General features: G+C 51.9%; 2 protein-coding genes across 6 annotated transcripts in view; one reads left to right on the top strand and one right to left on the bottom strand.

Moving 5' to 3' along the window:
- The window catches only part of MRPS7 (mitochondrial ribosomal protein S7), a 5,796-nt gene extending 3,710 nt beyond the window's left edge, over positions 1-2,086 (bottom strand). The window contains exons 1-4 of the mRNA XM_017884798.1: positions 1,776-2,086; positions 1,050-1,241; positions 871-934; positions 231-398 (exon numbers count right to left, since the gene is read on the bottom strand). Coding sequence (XP_017740287.1) covers positions 231-398; positions 871-934; positions 1,050-1,241; positions 1,776-1,858 — 507 coding nt within the window. The 5' untranslated portion in view covers positions 1,859-2,086. The remainder of the gene's footprint in view (positions 1-230; positions 399-870; positions 935-1,049; positions 1,242-1,775) is intronic.
- GGA3 (golgi associated, gamma adaptin ear containing, ARF binding protein 3) lies at positions 1,316-24,063 on the top strand. 5 transcript variants are annotated; one of them, XM_017884795.1, is made up of 17 exons: positions 1,316-1,424; positions 13,737-13,821; positions 13,947-14,022; positions 15,939-16,037; positions 17,102-17,225; positions 17,505-17,608; positions 17,761-17,841; positions 18,200-18,337; positions 18,972-19,053; positions 19,152-19,268; positions 19,608-19,853; positions 20,231-20,301; positions 20,536-20,855; positions 21,068-21,264; positions 21,555-21,724; positions 21,877-21,987; positions 22,249-24,063. In XM_017884795.1, the coding sequence occupies exons 4-17, from the start codon at positions 15,954-15,956 to the stop codon at positions 22,357-22,359; spliced, it is 1,956 nt and encodes a 651-aa protein (XP_017740284.1). In that variant the 5' UTR covers positions 1,316-1,424; positions 13,737-13,821; positions 13,947-14,022; positions 15,939-15,953; the 3' UTR covers positions 22,360-24,063. The 5 variants fall into 5 exon arrangements, 4 of the variants coding, with proteins under 4 accessions (XP_017740284.1, XP_017740282.1, XP_017740283.1 ...); XM_017884793.1 differs by lacking the exon at positions 1,316-1,424 and adding an exon at positions 1,858-2,216; XM_017884794.1 differs by lacking the exon at positions 1,316-1,424 and adding an exon at positions 10,160-10,178.

Genomic DNA, 24,063 nt, shown 5'->3' with positions numbered 1-24,063 from the left:
TTTTTTTTTTTTTTTTTTTTTTGTAGAGATGGGGTCTCCCTATGTCGCCCTGCTGGTCTCTAACTCCTGAGCTCAAGCTATCCTGCATTAGGCTCCCAAAGTGCTGAGATTACAGGTGCAATCCCACTGCACAAGCTAGAAAGCTATCAATCTTGACCCAACTCCCAGGTATCACCTATCTTGTTTCACATGTGAGGGTTCCTGCTTTCTTGCCCTGGCCATTCATTCACCTGGTAGAAACGGCCTCCCTTGAGGATGGGTACCAGCCCAATCATAGGCTCACAGTTTTTCAGTGCTTGGTGGAAGATGGTGTAGGGGTTGCGTTCGATGGTTGCCTGTTCCTCTGCAGAAGCAGAATGGTACTTCTCAAACTGCTTCCTTTTCACAGCTTCCAGAGTCTGCAAAAGAATACAGTGGAAGAGGCTGCCCCAGGCTCCCTAAAGGGTTTACTCAGCCAAGCTAGTACCTTGTCCTTTACTCCCATCCTCCGGTTCTCCTATGGCAATGCAGCTCCTCTCACAGCACATCCAAAACAAAGTTTTTAAGTGCCTCTCCCTTTGCTAGACTAGGACAAAAAGAGTGGACTGAGATTTGTGGTGTCGGTGGAGGAGGAGTGAGGTGGGGAATGGCAGTTGTTTTATTTTTTTTTTCCCTTTTTTTTTTAAATTGTGTGTTTATGTCTGAAACACCAAGGAATTGCAGTTGTTGACTCCTACAGGGCTTCATAAAAGCCCATACATATGCAGGAAAATTAATCTTAATAATAGGTATATGAATCCATTTCCTCTTAAGCTACACTGAAAGTACCAAGTACAAGGCTATGAGGTGGAGGGCAAAAGAAAGATGACTGAGGAGGGAGGTGCTGTTTACCTGAGTCACGAGGGATCTGGCCAGTACTTTGTTTCCTCCTTTCATCATCATGTTGGTGAATTTACTTCAAAGAGAAAAGCAACATGTTTAGCTCTCCAAGGCTGTATCACGGAATCCTCACCAGAGACCCTCCCTGGGATAGTCCTAGTCCATGTAACAAATGTTTGTTTCCATCTAACCTGATGACTGGGTCTTCAAACACAGAACTTGTTTTCCCTGCTGGAGCAGCTTTGATGAGCTGAGTCTTCTTGAGCTCCCGATCATACTTCTCCTCCTCAGTTAGCTCCTCCACAGGCTTGCGATAATATTCCTTGTCAATCAAGGGATCCTTGAATTCAGGACTATAGCGGCTCCACCTCACCTGAGTTAGCCTAGGAGGGGGAAGAGGAGGAGACAGGCAAAAGCTGACTTCACAAGCGAGTAGGTTTGACTTAACAATAGGCATGGCTGCCAACGTCCCGACGAGGGAGAGCGGCGCGGAGACCGCGAGCTAAAACTGAGCCACAACAATTCAGGTACTTGTCCCAAGAAGTAAGAGGACATCCCTCAAGCAGGTGGGTAAAGTCTCCTCCTGGTCAAGTGCTAACGGTAAGGATGGGCTTGGCGCCTACACACCCCTCCCAATTCACAGGCGATCCCAGCTCTGAGCTCTTTAGCTGAACCGCACTTTCAGCTCCGCGTTAGACCCTAGATCAGCCAGACCCCTTAGGCGAGAGGTAGTCACTAAACCTTCAGATTGGCCCAGGGTCACGCAGCTAACTTAGAAGCTTGAATGCAGATACTCCGGCCCCCAGAGCAATGCTCTCTCCAGGACCCCACGCGGCCTGCCTGTGGCCCCCTTCCTTCCTCGCAGGTCCCTTCGTGTAGAACCAAGCGGCACCCCCCGCTGCCCACCGCCCTCTCACCCTGGAAGCTGCAAGACAGCGCGCCGCACGCCCAACGCCAGGCCCGACCATCCTCGGGCAACCTTCACTGCGGGGGCAGCCATCTTGGCTGGCCACGAGGACCCCACAAGGACTGCCCTCGGCGCGCCTGAGCGAGTGAGGCGAAACGGGTGACAAAGACTCCTCAGGGTCCTAAATCGGCGTTTCTCTTCACTGATCTGGACGTTAGAGTTTCTCACTCCGGGGTCCAAAGGGAAGAGCCAAAAGGAAACACTTGCCCTCCCAATATCTGTCGCAGTCTGGCGCGGCCCTCGGTGACGGCACTCACTCCCCTCAGGCCCCCATGCAAGCCCCGCCCCGTCTCAGCTCGTGCAGACTCTCGCGAGTTTTTAGGCCGCGGGGCCGGCCCGGGCGGCTGCAATATGGCGGAGGCGGAAGGGGAGAGCCTGGAGTCCTGGCTGAGTGAGTAGCCGCGGCCGGTTCTGCCTGCTCTCGAGCCGCTGGGCTGCCCCTCTCTTTACCCCCACGTCCCCTCCCCGGGCTCTACGGCTTCACCTCTTAGCAGCCCACGCCCGGGCTCGCCCTCGCCGCGAGCAGCACGCTATCACGCCCCTTCCCTATCAGGGCGCCGGGGCCCCAGCTGGGCCCCCGCTTCCCTAGCTGCGGCTCTTCCTCTTGCTCTGGCGCGCGGCGGCGTGAACTCGGGGTCCCGTCGGGCACCGCAGGCTCGGGGGAAGGTGACAGTCACGATCTTAGGGCTGACATGCATCGGCGCTTTGGGGAGATTGTGGTGGGGTCGCCGCCCGGCGGTGACTCCAGGATCCTAGCGCCCCAATTCCTGACTAAGGGAAGAGCTTCGGATTGGGGCTGAATCTCCGATAGTGGTGGGTGCTGCCGACTGCATTCAGTCGCCAGGCAGCTTCAGAATTGTGACCATGTGTTGGAGAAGTGACGGCTTCGCTCAGGCAGAATGCTTGAAGTGAGAATAATATTCTAAAGAGAGCGACGATGAGAACAGAGAGCTCTTTTTCCTGCAGTGACCACAGAAGCATGGTGAAATCGGTATCGAGGACTCCTCCCCCGCCCCGCACACGTACATATACCCCTTTGAACATCCTAACGAGTCAGTGTTGATAGCCTATTCTGAGTAAGGCCGAGGAGCACAGTCTGAAGCTGTAGTTATAGAGGCACATTGCTGTCATTGCACTGTGAATTACAGTGCTACGAAGGAAATGTGTGTTAATCTGGTTAGCAGGTAGTACTCTGCCTGAGGGTTAATAAGTGAACTTTTCTATAGGCTAGACCTGGAAGCCTCCTTTAAGTGGAGAGAAAAATTGGACTGGTAATGGGATACCTGGTACTGCCTCGTTCTGAGGTCTCTTATTTAGTACTGCTTCCAGGATCTTGGAGGTCATAGCTATTTCCTTAAATTGTCTGATTTTCCTAGTAAGAAACCCCTTCAGGAGGTTGAGCTTCAGTTTAAAGGGGAGCATATCCCAAAAGAGAGAAAAAGTAAGATTACGTTTGCCAAATCTACAGTTGCAGGCAGGTCATAAGGCTTCTTTATATATGGAACTGTTCTCCAAGGAGCTCAAAGTACTTTACAGATATTCATTAAATTCGTTTATCAAGTATCCTAGCAAAGCAGGTACTATTGCCATAATTTCACAAAAAGAGGACATCCTGACTTCAATCAAACCACTTGCCTAGAAATGCCTAACTTGCTATAACCACAGTGGAATTAGTTTGCTTTGAAGATGTTAATATGGGTATTGAATAATTTAAGTGACCTAAGCTGGGTTTAATAGGCTACATTTAGAGTTACATTTTGTTTTTGTTACTTGTTTTTGAGACAGAGTCTCGTGCTGTTGTCTAGGCTGGAGTGCAGGGGTGTGATCATAGCTCACTGCAGCCTTGAACCCCTGTGCTCAAATAAGTCTCCTGCCTCAGCCTCCTGAGTAGCTGGGACTATAGGCACACGCCACCACGCTTGGCTAATTCTTTTGATTTTTAGTAGAGATGAGGTCTTGCTATGTTGCCCAGGCTGGTCTCAAACTCCTGAGTTCAAGTGATCCTCCCACCTTTCCCTTCCAAAGTTCTGGGATTACACATGTGAGCCATGTGAGCCACTGCACCCAGCCTAGAGTCACATTATGAAATGAGAGGGACACTTGGTGGCGGGGGAGTCACATGCTATCTGTAGAGACACAAGCTTCACAGTTGTTAGGACTTAATGATGTGAACTGTACCAGTTGAGCAAACCAGCAGTTGGGGTTCAACATCATCTCACTCAGGGTCCTTGTCACCCCACGTTTGCCTGAATGGTTGCAGAAGCCTCTGCTTGGCCCAGAGACTCAGGACTCTCCCGTCCTCACCTCTCCTCAGTCCATTCTGCTCCCAGAAGCACACTTGTGTTGAATCAAGTCATTCCACTGTTGCCTGTAATCTGGCCTTGGTTGTTCCAGGCCTTTTTCTCTGTGGCTTCCACGTTTTTCTGCTCTGCTCCGTCTGATGTTCTTAGCTTACCAATACACGTTGCTCTCCTTACGTGGAAGCTACCTGCTCCCCTTTCCTCAACTAAATGCTTGAAAAACCATCTCAGATTCTCTTTTCTCACAAACTATCTCTTGATGACTTCAGTCTTCTCTCAAGTCCCACCACGATCAGTCAAGCAATGTTTAATGAGTACCTGCTATATGGGGTGTTATAGGAGTTGGGAAGTTTAAGAAGATTTTGCGGCCGGGCACGGTGACTCATGCCTGTAATCCTAGCACTTTGGGAGGCCGAGGCGGGCGGATCACGAAGTCAGGAGATCGAGACCATCCTGGCTAACACGGTGAAACCCCATCTCTATTAAATGTACAAAAAATTAGCCGGGCGTGGTGGCGGGCACCTGTAGTCCCAGCTACTGGGGAGGCTGAGGCAGAAGAATGGCGTGAACCCAGGAGGCGGAGCTTGCAGTGAGCCCAGATCGTGCCACTGCACTCCAGCCTGGGAGACAGAGCGAGATTCCATCTCAAAAACAAAAAAAAAAGAAGATTTTGCCTTTAGTTGGATGGAAGTGATGCTGGAGTGGATAAAGAACTCTTAAAGATATATAAGTCAGTGCTAAAATGCAGGCATTCTCTTTAGGGAACTGGGGATAGGGAAATAGATGATTCAGTGAGGATACTGCATTTGAGCTAGCCGTTAAAGAATGGGAAAATTTGGCAAAAAAAAAAAAAAAAAAAAACACTAGATGGTGATGTGGAGAGAGCAAACCTGTTTGGGGCACACAGTAACAGAGGGCTTTGGGAATGAGGAAAGATAAGGCTGGGAAGTTAAGACTAAATTCTACCAAGTCTCCAATTTCCAGCCCAAGAAGTTTATTTTATTTGTTTATTTATTTATTTGAGACAGAGTCGCTCTGTCACCCAGGCTGGAGTGCAGTGGCACAGTCTCGGTTCACTGCAACTTCTGTTGCTTGGGTTCAAGCGATCCTCCAGCCTCAGCCTCCCAAGTAGTGGGACTTGGGAGGTGCCAAGTGGGACTACTGGTATGTGCCGCTATAACTGGCTAATTTTTGTATTTTTAGTAGACATGGGGTTTCACCCTGTTGGCCAGGCTGGTGTCGAACTCCTGACTTCACGTGAGCCACCTGCCTCAGCCCCTCCAAAGTGTTGGGATTATAGGCATGAGCCACTGCGCCTGGCCCCGTCGAAGAAGTTTAAATTTCTGCAGTTATCAGGCCTCATTCCTTCTGTACTAGATGAAATCAGTGTTTTGGTGTCTTAAGAGGCTTGATTTGATATAGGGACTTTACGTAGGATTAGGATGGGTTAGAATGGAAGTTCTAGAAGCAGGTGAGAAGGAGCGGAGGATAGGGATAAGGAAGGAAGGGATCACAGGACAGAGGAATGGATGAGGAGAGAGGGAAGAAGGAGTCGAAAAAGAGGTGGGGGCCTAGGGGACTTTTGGAAGGTGGCACTATTTATAGGAATAGTGACTTAATAGGCCACATGCAGTGGCTCATTCCTGTGGTCCCAGCTACTCAGGAGGCTGAGGTGGGAGGATCGCTTGAGCCTAAGAGTTGGAGGCTACAGTGAGCCATGATTGCCTGCTGCAGCCTGGGGCAATAGAGCGAGACTCCCATCTCTAAAAAAAGAATGAGCACACTCCTGTGGGTGGTCCCAGCTACTTGGGAGGTTGAGGTGGGAGGATCACTTTAGCCTGGGAGGCAGAGACTGCAGTGAGCCGTGATGGAGCCACTGCACTCCAACCTGGGTGACAGAATGAGACCCCGCCTCAAACAACAAAAAAGAAAAAAAAAACAAAAGAGGCCAGGCACTGGGATTCATACCTGTAATCCCAGCACCTTGGGAGTTCAAGGCAGGTGGATTGCCTGAGCCTAGGAGTTCAAGACCAGCCTGAGCAACATGGCAAAATTCTGTCTCTACCGAAAGTACACAAAATTAGCTGGGCGTAATGTGAGTGCCTGTGGTCCCAGCTGGGCTGAGATAGGAGAATCATCTGAGCCTGGGAAGTTGAGGCTACAGTGAGCCGTGATCACACCACTGCACTCTTGCCTGAGTGACAGAGTGAGACCCTGTCTCAAAAAAAAGAAAAAAGAGTAGTTCAACCATTATGGAAAACAGTGTGGCAATTCCTCAAGGATCTAGAACTAGAAGTACCATATGACCCAGCCAGCCAAAGGAATTAAAATCATGCTGCTATAAAGACACATGCACACGTATGGTTTATTGCGGCACTATTCACAATAGCAAAGACTTGGAATCAACCCACAATGGTCCATCTTGTGACAGAACAGATTAAGAAAAAATGTAGGCACATGTTATACACCATGGAATACTATGCAGGCCATAAAAAAGGATGAGTTTGCGTCCATTTAGTAGGGACTGGACATGGGATGCAGCTGGAAGCCGATCACTTCTTAGCAACCTATCGCAGCCCCCCCCCAAAGAAGAGAAAAGCCAAAACACCGCATTGTTCTCACTCATAGGTGGGAACTGGAACAATGAGATCACTTGGACTCTGGGAAGGGGAAGCATCACACACTGGGGCCTATCGTGGGGAGGAGGGAGGAGGATTGCAATTGGAGATAAAATGCATGAATTGATGGGGTGTTGACGAGTGATGGGTGCAGCACACCAACAGTGGCACAAGTATACATATGTAACAAACCTGCACGTTATGCACATGTACCCTAGAACTTAAAAGTAAATTAAAAAAAAAAAAAAAAGAAAAAATTAAAAAGAAAATAGGGAAGTCAGGAAAGAAGTGATTGCTTTTATTTATTTATTTATTTATTTATTTTTGAGACGGAGTCTCACTGTAGTCACCGGGGGCTGGAGTGCAGTGGCACAATCTAGCTCATTGCAACCTCTGCCACCTGGGGTTACAAGTGATTTACTCCTGACCTCAGCCTCCCAAGTAGCTGGATTACAGGTGCCTTGACCACTTCGCCTGGCTGATTTTTTGTAGTTTTAGTAGAAACAGGGTTTCACCGATCTTAGCCAGGCTGGTCTGAATCCTGACTCATGATCCACCCACCTCAGCCCTTCACAAAATTGCTAGGATTGCCAGTGTTGAGGCCTGGGCCATACATTTGTTTTTAGACTCATTTCTGTACCAAATTGGCCCAATTATCTACTGTCTTGTTTTTGTTTCATGTATTTGAACCCGGAGCAGCACAGCCTCCTCGAGGGTCAAATTCCTGTCGTCATGGGACAACTTTTCTGCAAGTCCTCCGGGGTCTGGGCCATGTTGACATTCTGTTTACTTCATTGTCTTTGGGGGTTGCTTAACAAAACTTGGTGATTGACCTAAGTTTGTGTTTCCATTCAGGACACTACCATTAAGATTGACTACTCCCTTTCGCAGCCCATGTTCTTGCGTCTGCTTGATTTGTAAGCTCATTTGTTACATAGATTTTTCCTTTTGGAGATTGGAAGCCTCACTCTATGGCCAGGCTGGAGTACAATGGCCTGATCTCAGCTCACTGCCACCTCCGCTCCCTGGGGTCAAGCGGTTTCCTTAGCCTTAGCCTCCCAAGTAGCTGGACACAGGCATGCGGAACCAATGCCAGCTAATTTTGTGTTTTTAGTGAGATGCGTCACCATATTGGTCCAGTACTGTCGGGGTCTCGAACTCCTAACCTCACCTCAGGGCATCCGCCTGCTCGGCCTCCCAAAATGGTGGGGGATTACAGGCATGAGCCACTGTGCCCAGCCCATCTATATATATATATATATTTTTATATATATTATTATATATTTTTTTGGAGATGGAGTCTCACTCTGTTGCCCAGGCTGGGAGTGCCAGTGGCACTATCCATGGCTCGGCTGCAACCTCTGCTCCTGGGTTCAAGGCAGTTCTCCAGCTCAGCCTTCAAGTAGCTGAGATTAAGGTGGTGTGCCTCACCGTGCGCCGGCTAATTTTAATTTTTTTTTTTTTTTTTTTTTTTTTTTTTTTTTTTTGTTTTTTGAGGACGGATCTTGCTCCGTTCGCCCGGGCTAGAGTTGGCAGTGGTCGGATCTCGCTCACTGCAAGCTCCGCCTCGCCCGGGTTACGCACATTCTCTTGCCTCAGCTCCCGAGTAGCTGGGACTACAGGCGGCCCGCCACCTCGCCCGGGCTAGTTTGGTGTTTTTTGTACTTTTAGTAGAGACGGGCGGTTTCTTTCACCATGTTAGCCAGGACTGGTCTCGATCTCCTGACCTCGTGATCCGCCCGTCTCGGCCTCCCAAAGTGCTGGGATTAAAAATGGTAATAAAAATTTTAATATTTTTAATAGAGACAGGATTTCACCATGTTGTATAGGCTGGTCTCGAACTCCTGACCTCAAATGATCCACCTGCCTTGGTCTCGCAAAGCGCAGGGATTACAGGCATGAGCCACCGCATCCAGCCTGCTATGTAGATCTTGTTTTCTTTGGAATGTCTGAGCTATGCTGGAATGGGGTACCCAATGCTGCTGTTTCCATCCCCACATGATGTTTTAAATCCCACGAGAGTCTAGGCTAGCAATGGAGTGAAGCTGAAAAAATGAAAGCAGGAAATCCAGAGACACAGAAACAGATGAGGCTTTCAACAGAGGCCCGAAAATAGACAGAAATCATGAGTCAGAGCAGAGCCCATAGGGGCGGTTCAGGAAGGCAAGGTCTGTAGGGGAAGCTCGGGTGTCACCTCTGTGCCAGGTGGAGGAAATGTTGAGTGGGTGGAAGGCTGTGTGCATCTGCTGGGGAGGCAGTAGGCAGATGGAGAGATCAAGTCACCCAGAATTATCCCCAGAGGTTCCTTCCCATTCCTGTGGGCGGGTGAGCTCTGTTTTCTGAGCTGCCCAGAGAGCTGGATGAGATAGACATGGAACTGACCATTGCAGAAACCAGGGCTTTTTGTGCCCCTGAGTAGGCAAAGAGCTCCCTGTGGATTTGCCGTAAAAAGGTCTATCAAGGTGGAAGAAAGTGAAATTCTAGAGAAATTAATACAGGTGAAAAGTGGGCAGGAGTGTTCTTGGAAGTAGAAATGCTGTTGGAACGCTAATAGGCTTGGGAAGAAGCTATTTTGTGGTGAATACCCATTGTTTCGGGGGTGGGGGATCCACATTTTACTCTGTACTTGGAAGATGCTTTTCACTGTCCAAAAGTGGGAGTGGGCCAATTTTCTCCTATCACAGGTGTATGACGGTTCCCAAAGTAATAGCACTGGGGATGGGGACGGCTCCTCAGACCATTTAATTTTGTACCCTGCAGCCTTTTGGTGTTATGGAGAACTTTTATTTTTTTATTTTATAAAAAGAAATAGGGAAGTCAGGAAAGAAGTGATGCTTTTATTTATTTATTTATTTATTTATTTTTTGAGACGGAGTCTCACTGTAGTCACCCGGGCTGGAGTGCAGTGGCACAATCTCAGCTCATTGCAACCTCTGCCACCTGGGTTAAAGTGATTCTCCTGCCTCAGCCTCCCAAGTAGCTGGATTACAGGTGCCTGCCACTTCGCCTGGCTGATTTTTGTAGTTTTAGTAGAAACAGGGTTTCACCATCTTAGCCAGGCTGGTCTTGAACTCCTGACCTCATGATCCACCCACCTCAGCCTCTCAAAATGCTAGGATTGCAGGTGTGAGCCTGGGCCATACATTTGTTTTTAGACTCATTTCTGTACCAAATTAGCCCAATTATCTACTGTCTTGTTTTTGTTTCATGTATTGAACCCGGAGAGCACAGCCTCCTCGAGGGTCAAATCTGTGTCTGGAACTTTTTCTGCAGTCCCTCCGGGGTCTGGCATGTTGACATGCTGTTTACTTCATTGTCTTTGGGTGCTTAACAAAGACTTGGTGATTGACTAAGTTTGTGTTTCCATTCAGGACACTACCATTGAAGATTGACCTTTACTCCCTTTCCAGCCCATGTTCTTGCGTCTGCTTGTTTGTAAGTCATTTGTTACATAGATTTTTCTTTTTGGAGATGGAGCCTCACTCTATGGCCCAGGCTGGAGTACAATGGCCTGATCTCAGCTCACTGCCACCTCCGCCTCCTGGGGTCAAGCGGTTCTCCTGCCTTAGCCTCCCAAGTAGCTGGGATCACAGGCATGCGGAACCATGCCCAGCTAATTTTGTGTTTTTAGTAGAGATGGCGTTTCACCATATTGGTCAGACTGGTCTCGAACTCCTAACCTCACTCAGGTGATCCGCCTGCCTCGGCCTCCCAAAATGGTGGGATTACAGGCATGAGCCACTGTGCCCAGCCCATAGGTTTCACCGTGTTAGCCAGGATGGTCTCGATCTCCTGACCTCGTGATCCGCCTGTCTCGGCCTCCCAAAGTGCTGGGATTACAGGCTTGAGCCACCGCGCCTGGCCAATTATGGAGAACTTTAAGCACCCGATAGGGATTAGTAACAGAGCCACACTAATGCTAACACCTGAGAAGGTTTCAGACAATTGGTGGGAGAGACTCGGCATTTGGAATGTGATAACTGGTAGGCTACCGTACAGTAATGCAGGATTTCTTTCCAGATGGCCACCCTTGATTACATTCAACTCCCCTCCTTTCAAGCTCGAGATTTTGAAGGACCTACTGATTGTCTGTCAAGATTGAAGACAGACACCTTTTTTTTTTTTTTTTTTTTTTTTTTTTTTTTTTGAGATGGAGTCTCGCTCTGTCCCCAGGCTGGAGTGCAGTGGCTGGATCTCGGCTCACTGCAAGCTCCGCCTCCCGGGTTCACGCCATTCTCCTGGCTCAGCCTCCCGGAGTAGCTGGGACTACAGGCGCCCGCTACCTCGCCCGGCTAGTTTTGTATTTTTTAGTAGAGACGGGGTTTCACCGTGTTAGCCAGGATGGTCTCGATCTCCTGACCTCGTGATCCGCCCGTCTCGGCCTCCCAAAGTGCTGGGATTACAGGCTTGAGCCACCGCGCCCGGCCTTCTTTTCTTCTAAATAGAAACCTAGGCAGGGTGTGGTGACTCACGCCTGTAATCCCAGCACTTTGGGAGAGGCTGGGGCTGGTCTTGACCTCCTTATCTGAGGTCAGGAGGTCTAGACCAGCCTGGCCAACATGGCGAAATCCCATCTCTACTAAAAATACAAAAAGTAGCCAGGCGTAGTGGCACATGCTTGTAATCCCAGCTACTCAGGAGGCTGAGGCAGGAGAATAGCTCGAACCCAGGAGGCAGAGGTTGCAGTGAGCCCAGATCGCGCCACTGCACTCCAGCCTGGGTGACACAGTGAGACTCAATCTCAAAAAATAAATAAATAAATATGAACCTAAACCATCAGAATCTTCCCCTCGCAGCCATTGCAGCCAGAACAGAAACACTGCCGGGGAGGCCGAGCCCGGACCTGGGAAGCAGGGTGCTGCACTGGGTGCCATGGGCCTTCCCTCTGCCTGGCAGCTGTCTCTACTCAGATCCCTGCAGCCCTGTTCCCAGTGAAGGAGCTGGAGTCTGTGTTAGGATTTGCTCATCCAGCTGGTGATTTTTTTTTTTTAGACGGAATTTTCACTCTTGTTGCCCAGGCTGGAGTGCAGTGGCGCTGTCTCTGCTCAAGGCAACCTCCACCTCCCGGATTCAAGTGATTCTCCTGCCTCAGCCTCCTGAGTAGCTGGGACTACAGGCATGCGCCGCCACACCCAGCTAAGTTTGTATTTTTAGTAGAGATGGGGTTTCTCCATGTTGGTCAGGCTGGTCTCCAACTCCCGACCTCGGGTGATCTGTCTGCTTCGTTCTCCCAAACTGTTGGGATTACAGGTGTGAGCCACTGCACCCAGCCCAGCTGGTGATTTTTAAAGTTAACAAAACGCTATCATGAGAAATCAGAATTTAGAAACTTCTGACAAAGAGGGACTTGTCGGGAGGGGCTCTGATGCCCTGCTTTGGGCCCTCGTGGAGATCTGGGGAGGGAGCAGGAGTGTTTTGGGTTTTTTTGTTTGTTTGTTTGTTTGTTTGTTTTTTGAGACAGAGTCTCGCTCTATCACCCAGGCTGGAGTGCAGTGGCGTGATCTCAGCTCACGGCAGACTCCGCCTCCCAGGTTCACGCCATTCTCCTGCCTCAGCCTCCCGGAGCAGCTGGGACTACAGGTACCCGCCACCATGCCTGGCTAATTTTTTGTATTTTTTTAGTAGAGATGGGGTTTCACCGTGTTAGCCAGGATGGTCTCGATCTCCTGACCTCATGATCCGCCCGCCTCGGCCTCCCAAAGTGCTGGGACTACAGGCGTGAGCCACTGTGCCCAGCTGGGAGCAGGAGTGTTTTCAAGGGTGTGTGTCTTCAGCCTTCCATTTGTCTTCGGAACCCAAAGCCCTAAATTTAGCAAACAGCTGGAGAGTGCTTTCTGAAGAGGGAGCCTCTGGATCTGAATCAGAGATGGGAACCCATGTAACCAGCCTCAGCGGGGCTCGTCAGTGTAATCACAGGTTTGGGAAGGTAGCAGGGAGGAGAGCCCATACCAAATATCGGAACTTTGCATTTAGTACCTGGATTTTAAATCCCAGTGGCCCTCTGAGAACTCTAGTACTTGTGTTTGTGCTTGACCATGGAAGGCCATTAGAGCCTGGGGGTGCTAGATACTCAAGTTGCAATCCCAGGCAGATTGCACAGTGACCGGGGCTTAGTAGGGGCTAAGTAAATGTTGTTGCCTTGACAGTGATGAGCATTATGTGCAATTTCAAAAGTACTTAAAGCATTATGGAAGGCTAGGTCTGGAAAAACCTTTTGACAAGTATGTGGAAAATATTCGCCTGGCGCGGTGGCTCACGCCTGTAATCCCAGCACTTTGGGAGGCCAAGGCGGGCAGATCACCTGAGGTCGGGAGTTCGAGACCAGCCTGACCAACATGGAGAAACCCCCGTCTCTACTAAAAACACAAAATTAGTCGGGCGTGGTGGTACGCACCTGTAGTCCCAGCTACTTGGGAGGCTAAGGCAGGAGAATCACTTGAACCCGGGGGTCAGAGGTTACAGTGAGCTGAGATTGCGCCACAGTACTCCAGCCTGGGCGACAAGAGTGAGACTCTGTCCAAAAAAAAAAAAAATTCATGGTTATAAATATGTATATTTTTTATCTAGTTTAATCTGATTTCACTTTCCCCACAAACCCTTCCTGACCATCTCCACTTGCTTATCACTGAGCTCAATTGTATACAGCTGGAGTTCCCTTTATTATTATATTTACATGTTTTATATGGGCATTTATTTTAATTATTTGTGTTTGTCCTTTTGACCTTGATCCACTCTAAGCTTCACGAGACAGAATTTGTTTTCTCTTTTATTTGTGACTTTCAAAATACTGATCAGAAAGCAGTATTTGTATTTGCTCTCCGACTGAACTTTTTTTTTTCCTTTCTCTTTGCTACTGACTCAACTATTGAGGCTTCTCTATTAGAAAGTAAAGTTGAAAGCAAACTCTTAGTGCCTAAAACTTGCGAAGAAAACTTTCCATTGCATCCTCCTTGCTCTTCCTAACACTTGTCGTCGTCTTTGTTCTGTCCCAAGATAAAGCCACCAATCCTTCCAACCGCCAGGAGGACTGGGAATACATAATTGGCTTCTGTGATCAGATCAACAAGGAGCTCGAAGGGTGAGTCTCAGCACTGTGGGGGCAGCTGAGGGAGCGGTCTGGGAAGGGGAACCACCATGGCCAAGGAGGGCCAGCCAGGTAGCCCCAGGCTTAGTGCACTGAAGTGTGTTCTGCTTGTCCGCCAGGCCACAGATCGCCGTCCGACTGCTGGCCCACAAGATCCAGTCCCCGCAGGAATGGGAGGCACTCCAGGCCCTGACAGTAGGTCCTTCAGTCTCCGGAGATGGAAGCCGCAGCCCTTCACCTGCCTACGCCATTCCTCATGCCCCCATAGCGGTTCTAATGGCTCATCCCAAAAGCCAACAGAAAGTCCTTGATACAGACTAGATAGATCTAGAATCTGTTCAGCCAGCCGTTCCACAAATGTGTGTGCGTTGTGCCAGGCCCAGGGACAAAGTTTCTCTGACTCGGTGTCCTGGGTTCTTTCCACAAGCTCACTAACAGTTGTGCAGGGGGTGGGAGGGATGTTTCCATCCTATTATCTTTGAGAAAGATGACAGGGTATTTCTCCTCCCTCCGCTGATCTCCCTAACTGCAGTTCGGTGACTGCAGTGCTATCCCTGCCAGCACAGCCACATGGTTAGTGTGTGAGGCAGAGCGGCTAAGGAAAGCAGCGCAGAGTCAGGGCCCTGAGCCTCATGTGGGGCAGGAGAAGCCTTCGTGAGGGCTGTGCTGATAGTTCAGAGTTGGCTGGGGGAAGAAAAGAGAGGTGAGTCCGTTCATTCTGTAGTTAAACATAATGCCAGTCACTAGCGAAGGTGTCGCACTGATGGCTGAGTCCCCTGGGGCTGATCTTGGTGTTTATTCAGACGGAGGGAATTTAAGGCGTGGAATGGTGCCTGGCCCTCAGTGCTTCCACATGCTCCTAAACCAAAGAGCAGCCGAGATCTGAGGAATCCGGGGCTTTAGCCTGGCTGCATTCGGGTCCTGGAAAGAGAAAAGAAATACCATCTAGCTCACATGCTCCCCTCAGTCATGTTTGCTGTAGAACGAATTCCTTAAAACAGTGATTCTCAGTGGGGCACGGTGGCTTCTACCTACAGTCCCAGCACTTTTTGGGGCCTAGGCCGGGAGGATTGCTTAAGGAAGTTCAAGACCAGCCTAGGCAACATAGTGAGACCCTGTTTCTACAAAAAATTAAAAAATTAGCCAAGCATGGTGGCACACACCTGTGGTCCCAGCTTCTCGGGAGGCTGAGGTTGGAGGATGGCTTGGGCCTGGGAAGTTGAGGCTAAAGTGAGTGGTGATCACACCACTGCACTCTAGCCTAACATAGCGAGACTCTGTCTCAAAAAAAACAAAAACAAAAACGAAAACAGTGAATCTCAACAGGGCCCTCCAGGGAACATTTAGCAATGTCTGGAAACATTTTTAGTTGTCACACATCGGGGTAGGGGTCCTCCCGGCATCAAGTAGGCAGAGGCCAAGGATGCTGCTCAACACACTATAAAGTGCAGAGTGGCCCCCCACGACAAAGAATGACCAGCCCAAAGTATCAGCCAGGCCTCATCTGAGAAACCCTGCTTTAAAATGCAGAAGCCAAGAAAGGGAGCATGGACGGTGCCCCCCCCCCCCCGCCAATAAACCGCAGTGCCAGGGACCACAGGCAGCACAGGAAAGCCGAACTGGAAGTTAGGGAGATCAGTGGAGGGAGGTGAAATATCCTGTCATCTTTCTCAAAGATAACAGGATTTAAACATCCCTCCCACCCCCTGCACAACTGTTGGTGAGCTTGTGGAAAGAACCCAGGACACCGAGTCAGAGAAACTTTGTCCCTGGACCTCACCTCCCTCATTGTAAAACACAAGGCCAGAATCTTTAAGGAAGGCACCTTCCAGGACTGGCATCCAGGCCTTCTTAGGGTCGGGTTCTCGGGGTTTCTTGCTTTAGTCCCTGCCCAGCTTCCCCAGCAGAGGTTTGCAGTTGGAGGGACATGGTCTGTGAGCGATCCCGTTGCTTAATTGCACTGTCCCGGGCAGTGCACACCGCTTTTTGTGATGAGCTCCTTCCTGTGGGCATGTTTATTCAGCACTCTCTGGGTGCCAGGGGTCTTGCCAGTGCCAGGTCCCAGCCCTGAGCGCACCCTCACTCAGTGCCTCTCCTCTGTGCGGCTACAGGTGCTGGAGGCGTGCATGAAGAACTGTGGGAGGAGATTTCATAACGAAGTGGGGAAGTTCCGCTTTTTGAATGAGTTAATCAAAGTCGTCTCTCCAAAGGTCAGTCAGCGGCAGATTCCTCGCTCTTAGGGACTTCTTTTGTGTTATTCCCATCTCCCATCATACTGGCTTTCACTGCCCATCCAACATCTCCAAGGAACTGAGATTATTCGTGTCTTAGAGAGCTAGGCCCTGGAGGTAACGGGATGACCAAACAGGCCACAGGGACTGGCAGTTTTTTCTGAAGCGCCCACAACCCAAATCTGACAGGTGATGTGGCAGTGGCTGTGTGTTTGTCCAAGGTGAGGGCCCATGTAGTATGGGACTCTAGGCTCCCAGCACACGGCAGTTGTGGGTTTTGTGGGTTTTCTTGGCCTGTCTCACGTGGATACGGGGAGCTGGCCTCCGTCATTGCTCCGATGCTCAGCTGGCCATGTTCTGTTGCACGCTGGTGTGGCACAGCTCTGGGCCCCCACTTAAAGCAGAGGGAATACTTTTTCATGCTAAAGACATTCTCATAAACACCCTCAAGATAAAATGCAGTTTGTTTCTGGCAACTTGTGCGTGAAAATGCAGTGATGACCTCCTGGTCCCCTGCCTATCCACACACTATCCAGATGGACACAACCACACCACAGGGCGGTCCTTCCCCTCCCCACGCTATCTCACACACACTTGGACACCTGCGGATTTTTTTTTTTTTTTTTTTTTTTTTTTTGAGACGGAGTCTTGCTCTGTTGCCCAGGCTGGAGTGCAGTGGCCGGATCTCAGCTCACTGCAAGCTCCGCCTCCCGGGTTCACGCCATTCTCCTGCCTCAGCCTCCCGAGTAGCTGGGACTACAGGCACCCGCCAGGTCGCCCGGCTAGTTTTTTGTATTTTAGTAGAGACGGGGTTTCACCATGTTAGCCAGGATGGTCTTGATCTCCTGACCTCGTGATCCGCCCGTCTCGGCCTCCCAAAGTGCTGGGATTACAGGCTTGAGCCACCGCGCCCGGCCCACCTGCGGATTTTGAGTAGGACCATAGCTGCTGAGCAGCCATGGCATTGCTGTGAAGGGAGCCTTACACTTTCTCTGCCTCAAAACTGCAGTTACTAGGTCCTCTCATTTTCTCTTGCCATGTAGTACCTGGGGGACAGGGTGTCTGAGAAAGTGAAGACTAAGGTTATTGAGCTGCTGTACAGCTGGACCATGGCCCTGCCAGAAGAAGCAAAGATCAAAGATGCCTACCACATGCTGAAGAGACAGGGTACGTGTCTGCCTGCCCACAGCCTCCAGGCAGCCCTCGAAGGCTGGCCCAGGCCAGGAGAGAAGGGAAGGTTTGGGATCCCCACAGTCCCTCCTGAAGTGAACAGCATTTGTCCCCAGGCAAGGCTGAGTCGGGTTGGATGGGATAAAGTGTAGCAACCTGCCCTCCACCCTGCTACCCTTTGCAGGTCTTGATCACAGGGACGTGGCCCTTGGTGTATGAGGAGGGGTGACAAGGTGACCACAGCCTGAGTGCACGTGCTGCCATGTCCCCTTTCAGGCATAGTGCAGTCTGACCCACCAATTCCTGTGGACAGGACGCTGATCCCCTCTCCACCACCTCGTCCCAAAAACCCTGTTTTTGATGATGAGGAGAAGTCTAAGGTAAAGAGCACCCTGGGCCTGGGATTTTCTCAGATGAGAGGGGGTAGCACCAGGGCAATATGGTTTGCACTGTGCTGCGGGGAGCTCTCTGGCGTCTCCCTGGGGTAGGGATGCTGCCTCTTCCCTTCACCTCTGATTTCCTCCTCTCTCAGCTTTTAGCCAAGCTGCTGAAAAGCAAGAACCCAGATGATCTGCAAGAGGCCAACAAGCTCATCAAGTCCATGGTGAAGGAAGTGAGTGGGCCCTGGTCCTTCAGGCACGGGGTGGAGGAACCCATGACCACACAGCAGAAGCCTCTTTGCCCCTGGACACGGGCCTGTTTTGTTCTCCCCTGCTGCCAGCTGCCCTACCTGTGCCCCGGAGGCTGAGAGTGGGAGGAGGAGCACAATAGCTTCCACGGGAGCACAGAAGAGAGGAGTGGGACGGGAGCAGGGATGTGAAAGCAGAAGTGTAGACTGGGCCCCAGGCACCCAACAGTGGAAGGAGCTTCCGTGCCTCTGCGCTTGTGTCGTGGGGTAAGGTATGACCTGGCGGAAGTGGAAAGACAGTCAAGTGAAGCTCTCTTTCTCCTGATCTTCTTCATTGGGGCAGGATGAGGCACGGATCCAGAAGGTGACCAAGCGTCTGCACACGTTAGAAGAAGTTAACAACAACGTGAGACTGCTCAATGAGATGCTGCTTCATTACAGCCAGGAGGACTCTTCGGACGGGGACAGAGAGCTGATGAAGGTAGGACTGCCGACGGCAAAGGCTGCCTCCTGGGGCTACGCTGCCCTCCAGGAGCTCAGCCGGCATTTGCTGAGCACCTGCCTTCTCAGAGACACAGGCTGTGCACTTGGCAGCGTATTCATGACCTTACTCATCTGCACAGCAGCCACGTCAGTAGAGAGTGGTGTCCCCATTTGCTGCCTGGGATCAGCTGATTTGCCTAGGGTGTAAGGGCTGGATGGAAACCTGAGTCTGACTCCAGAGACCACGCCCTCGGTGCTCACCCCTGCTCTCTGCCTTTCCTTCCTGCCTTGGGGACGTTGAGACAGAGAGGCTTCCTTGTGACCCTGATGCCCATGTGGTGCAGGCCATGTTGGGTGGGTATTTTGAGTTCTGAGGAACATGCCAGCCTGGAAGGCAGGAGGGGACTGACTTCCCTTCATCCATCTTGGTGACTGCTACCTAAACCAACATCCTGGGTGACGTGGTGTGGTGGTGGCTGGCGGCAAGAAGACGTGCGCTGTGGTCCCAGCTCTGCTGGTAACTGACCCTGGCAATGGCAGATCCCCGTCATTTTCTGGGTGTGAACCCTGAATGAATTGGATGATCTCTAAGGGCCTGTGTGGTTTGATGTTTATGTCTGAGTCTCTTTCAGGAGCTGTTTGATCGGTGTGAGAACAAGAGGCGGACTTTATTTAAACTCGCCAGTGAGACTGAGGACAATGATAACAGTTTGGGTGAGTGAAAGAGCAACTGTCAGGGATGAGCCAGGCGTTTGGATACGTGGGTGGGAACTGTCACAACAGGAGTGAGAAGTCTCTCTTTCCTGCTCCAGGGGACATCCTGCAGGCCAGTGACAACCTCTCCCGGGTCATCAACTCTTACAAAACAATTATTGAAGGGCACGTCATCAATGGCGAGGTGGCCACCTTAACCCTGCCTGACTCGGAAGGTGAGATGCTCTGGTCCCCAACTCTAGACTCCTCCAGACCAGCCTCAGGTCACGACCATGAAGCTGTGGGTGTAGGCTGGCCAGCGTGGTGTTGCACAAGGCCCAAGGGGGTTCTTTGCCATTCCAAGCAGTCCTTCAGCTTCCCGGAGGCCTGGAGATGTGGGTGGGAATTTCCCCGCCTGCTTTCTCAGGCTTGCTTTGCAGCATCCCCTGGCAGAGATGCCACTGGATTAGGCCAGAGGCTGGAGCAGTAACCACTGTGCCTAGGGTGCTGCCTCCTGCCACACAGCCACTAGAAGACCCCTGATTATTCCTGTTCCGCTCTGTTGACCCATCCAGGAAACAGTCAGTGCAGTAACCAAGGCACGCTCATCGACCTTGCCGAGCTGGACACGACAAACAGTTTGTCCTCCGTGTTGGCCTCAGCACCCACTCCACCCTCCTCAGGCATCCCAATCCTCCCTCCACCACCCCAGGCTTCAGGACCTCCATGTAGCCGCTCCTCTAGCCAGGCCGAGGCCACCCCAGGGCCCAACAGCACAAGCAACGCCCTCTCCTTGCTGGACGAGGAGCTGCTCTGCTTGGGTATGGCCCGCAGGGATCTGGGAGGAAGAAGGGTATGTGGAATTAGAAGGAGTCCTGAGTGGGGCCCCAGTGTGACTGTTGAGGTGAGCAAAGAGCCCTGAGTTGTAGGTAGTCAGTGAAGTTCAGCAACCCTGAGGGCCCCAGGGCCATCCTCCCGGTGGACTCTGCCTCCTGCCCTGCACCCTGCCCCACAAACCCCCCACTTCTGCATCATGGACTGGAGGGCTTCATTCCCCTCTGGAGGCTGCCTGCAGAACAGCTTCTCCCTGTGCCTTCACCCATTGATGTCACTTGTCACCTGACCCCTCCTCAGGCAAGGCGGGGCTAGGGCTGCCCAGCTCAGTCTCTTCTCATCCAGTTTTCTTCTCTGTTGTCAGGCCTCGCCGACCCAGCCCCTAATGTCCCTCCCAAAGAGTCAGCTGGGAACAGCCAGTGGCACCTGCTCCAGGTAGGGGCACAGGATCGGTGACAGCACTACTGTGCCAAGGACCTCCACTTTCCAGTGTCATGTCTCCTGGGCTACAGGTAGCTGTCTTTCCCCTCCAGAGCCTGCCAGCTGCAGCGGGGAACAATGAGTGTTTCCGGGGCTGTCTTCTGTGCGGTCCTTGGAGGGCTGTGCCCCGCTCCAGCAGCAGGCCCTCCCCGCCAGCCCTTGGCTCACCACCTTTTCCATTGCTCACAGAGGGAGCAGTCCGACTTGGACTTCTTCAGCCCCAGGCCAGGGACCGCTGCCTGTGGCACCTCCGACGCTCCGCTTCTCCAGCCTTCAGCCCCCTCCTCAAGCAGCTCCCAAGCTCCACTGCCGCCTCCCTTCCCAGCTCCTGTGGTCCCAGCCAGTGTTCCTGCCCCCAGTGCGGGCTCCTTCTTGTTTTCTACTGGAGTGGCCCCAGCCTTGGCCCCAAAAGTTGAGCCTGCAGTCCCTGGGCACCATGGCTTGGCATTGGGTGACAGCGTGTTGCACCACCTGGATGCCCTCGATCAGCTTCTAGAAGAGGCCAAAGTGTAATGAGTGGGAGGAGATGTGGGGTTGGGCCTGAATGTGTCAGAGCCAGAGCTAACTTTGAAGGGGGTGGGGGTGCCTTGTAGTCCCATCAGTCAGGCTGGAAGGCAAGGGGTGGGCCTGGGTAAGAGCATGGCCAGGGGCCTTGGGTGAGGGTCAGTCCTGCAGCTCTGGCTGGCTCTCTGATGTGCCTTCCATCCTTCCCATCTCCCAGGACCTCAGGCTTGGTGAAGCCTGCCACCTCCCCTCTCATCCCCACCACCACCCCAGCCAGGCCTCTCCTGCCCTTTTCCACGGGGCCTGGCAGCCCGCTCTTCCAGCCGCTGAGTTTCCAGTCCCAGGGCAGCCCCCTGAAGGGGCCTGAGCTCTCCCTGGCCAGCATCCACGTGCCCCTGGAATCGATCAAGCCTAGTAGGTGTTGGAGGCTTGAGGTGGGCAGGGCAGTGGGGCCTACAGCCACAGAGCTGTAGGACATGCGATGGGTGGATCCAGGCACTGTTTGCAGGGGGTCCCTTAGAGCCAGGCAGTCCTCCCTGCCTGCATTCTCGCCCTTAAGCTCCTCACTGAGCGCCCTCCCAGATTCCGCAAGGAAGCATTGGATTCATCATGGCCACGGAGTAGCCTTGGTCCCCTCACCGCCAGGGTTCTGCTGGGTGTCTCGGGTGCTGCTCCTCCCACACCCACGTGCCACGTTCTTGCAGGCAGTGCCCTTCCCATCACAGCCTATGATAAAAACGGCTTCCGCATCCTCTTCCACTTTGCCAAGGAGTGTCCCCCAGGACGACCTGACGTGCTGGTGGTGGTGGTGTCCATGCTGAACACAGCTCCTTTGCCTGTCAAGAGCATCGTGCTGCAGGCTGCAGTGCCCAAGGTACTAGTGTCTCCCCGGGGCCAAAACGGCTTTAGCTTGACCCTATTGTGTGGAGGCCTTTGCAGCCAGCAGGTGGCAGTGTGTATGTGCACTGTGGGTTCCATCTGGGGCACCTGCTAGCTGTCTTCAAAGGAGCTTCTCTCTCTCTTTAGTCAATGAAAGTGAAGTTGCAGCCACCCTCTGGGACAGAACTCTCTCCATTTAGCCCCATCCAGCCACCTGCAGCCATCACCCAGGTCATGTTGCTGGCCAATCCACTGAAGGTGAGCAGCAAAGAACCCAGGGTCCCAGCCTGAGGCCCCAACTGCCCCAGATTAGGACCTCAGGACCACCACCTCCCAGCCGGAAGTGTTTTGACTATAGGATGGACACTTCCCTTTGCTGCCTTAGGTTAAGCAGCTGAGCATGGTTGGGGGTTGTGGGGAAAAGGGACCATTCCTGTAGCACAGAGAGGGTAGCAGAGTAGAGGACGTCCTGCTGAGGGGCCGCCCGGGCTGGATCTCACTTGCTGCCCTCTGTCACAGGAGAAGGTGCGGCTTCGGTATAAGCTGACCTTCGCCCTTGGGGAGCAGCTGAGCACAGAGGTGGGCGAGGTGGACCAGTTCCCTCCTGTGGAGCAATGGGGGAACCTATGACCCCAGAGGATGCTGTGATCTCCACCTTGAAGCCAGGCAGGCTGCCCTGAGACCCGGAGGGCTCTGGTCCCGTCACTCTCCATGCCCTGACGACAGTGCTTGTAGCTTTGATGTGGAACGGGGGCCCTGGGCATTTCTGCTGGGAACCAAATTGCTGCTGTGGTAACCTCCTTTGGCCCCTAAAAGGACCTGTTTTTATCTACCTGTGTGACTTGAAGTGGCCATATGCTGTCAGGGGTGGGGAGTGGCCCCTGACTTCACTGCTGTCCCGGGAACATGGACCCCAGGTTTGGCGTAGGTGTTTTCTTCTTTCTACTGGCATTCACTGAAGCCACCGGGGTGGGGGTGGGAGACTCTAAAGGGAGGCTGTCACGGCTCACTCCCCACAAGAGCCACATCCTCACACCTGACAGCTGCACAGCCCAAGGGGCCGCAGCCCTTTTGCAATTCTATGCTTCCCCCGCCAGCCAGTTCCTGCTGCCATCCCCAGGGAGGTGGGCCAAGCTCAGTGGCTGAGGAAGATACCTGGCCCGAATAAGGAACTGGCATACTGCAAAGTCCCCAGCCCTGCCTCTGGTGGACAGCATCATCCTAGAATGGCCACGGAGTAATGAGTTGTGTGCTTATCCCTGGCAGTGGCAGGCTATGTCCTATGGACATCTTGGCAGGACATGGAATTTGGCCTCATGACAGGCCCAACTAGGGATAGGAAGGAAAATGAGGAGAGCCAGTGTTTCCCCTTCTCCAGAAGCAGGTACTCAGCTTTCTGGGAAAAGCGTGCCTCCAGCCGTGGGGACAGGCCATCCTACTGACTACCTCTTGCTTGGCATGAAATAAACTGCTATCCTCCCCTTACAATCTCCCGCCACTCTGCGTCCCACTGCTTTGGCCTCCCTCTCCTCTCACCAGATGGCATGTGGTGTGGCACCCGTGGCTGGACACAGGAGGCCTCAGGATCACAAATGTTACACTAGACATACGTCTTAATGTGCTGCCCAGAAACCTCGACTGTTCCCCAGCTCCTGAGGGGCACTGTCAGCGAGATGCTGGGTCTGGAGGTGATGAGATCAGGGGCCACACTTGAGCCGAGTCAACAGACCCTATTGCTTAAACAGTGCTTGGCCTCAGCCAGCTTGTCCTGGCCACTCTGGCTGCTGGATGTGATCCTGGGACAGGGATTCCAAGCCTCCCTCACACACAAAAAAAAAAAAAAAAAAAAAAATCACCAGCTGCCATAGACACGGGGAAGCTTGCAGAGCTCAGGTGAACAAGCTCAGCAATCGGACATCTCTGGGAGAAAGGAAGGTGGCACAGACCACGTTCCCTGGTTCCTCCTTGCCCCTTGCCAGGCTTCCTTATTCCTTCCTATGGATCAAGAAGTCATACCCCTTCCCTGCCCCTCGCTGTCTTTAGCAAGCAGGTTTCACTGCTTCATTAGAACAGGACAGGTCAAAAGTGAATCATTTTTCACTAAAGAACAAATCCAAGAGCTTTCCAGAGACTGGCTGCTGCAGCCCTGGGAATGTCTGGAATTACTCTGTGGAAATGGAACTTTCTATTATGCTCTAGACATTACAGTTATTTGAGTGTTACTCGTTACTATTGAGGTCAATGCTTCGTGGCAAATGGCTGTACTGGCTATACCAACTCTGCTGCCCTTGTTTTGCTGCATGTTAAATAAAACCATTTTCACTGTACTTGGAA

This window comes from Rhinopithecus bieti, unplaced genomic scaffold (genome assembly GCF_001698545.2).
Source record: "Rhinopithecus bieti isolate Rb0 unplaced genomic scaffold, ASM169854v2 scaffold_13400, whole genome shotgun sequence".
Taxonomy (NCBI): domain Eukaryota; kingdom Metazoa; phylum Chordata; class Mammalia; order Primates; family Cercopithecidae; genus Rhinopithecus; species Rhinopithecus bieti.
The sequence above is the reverse complement of the archived record's forward strand: the minus strand, read 5'-3'. Positions and strand labels throughout refer to the sequence as shown.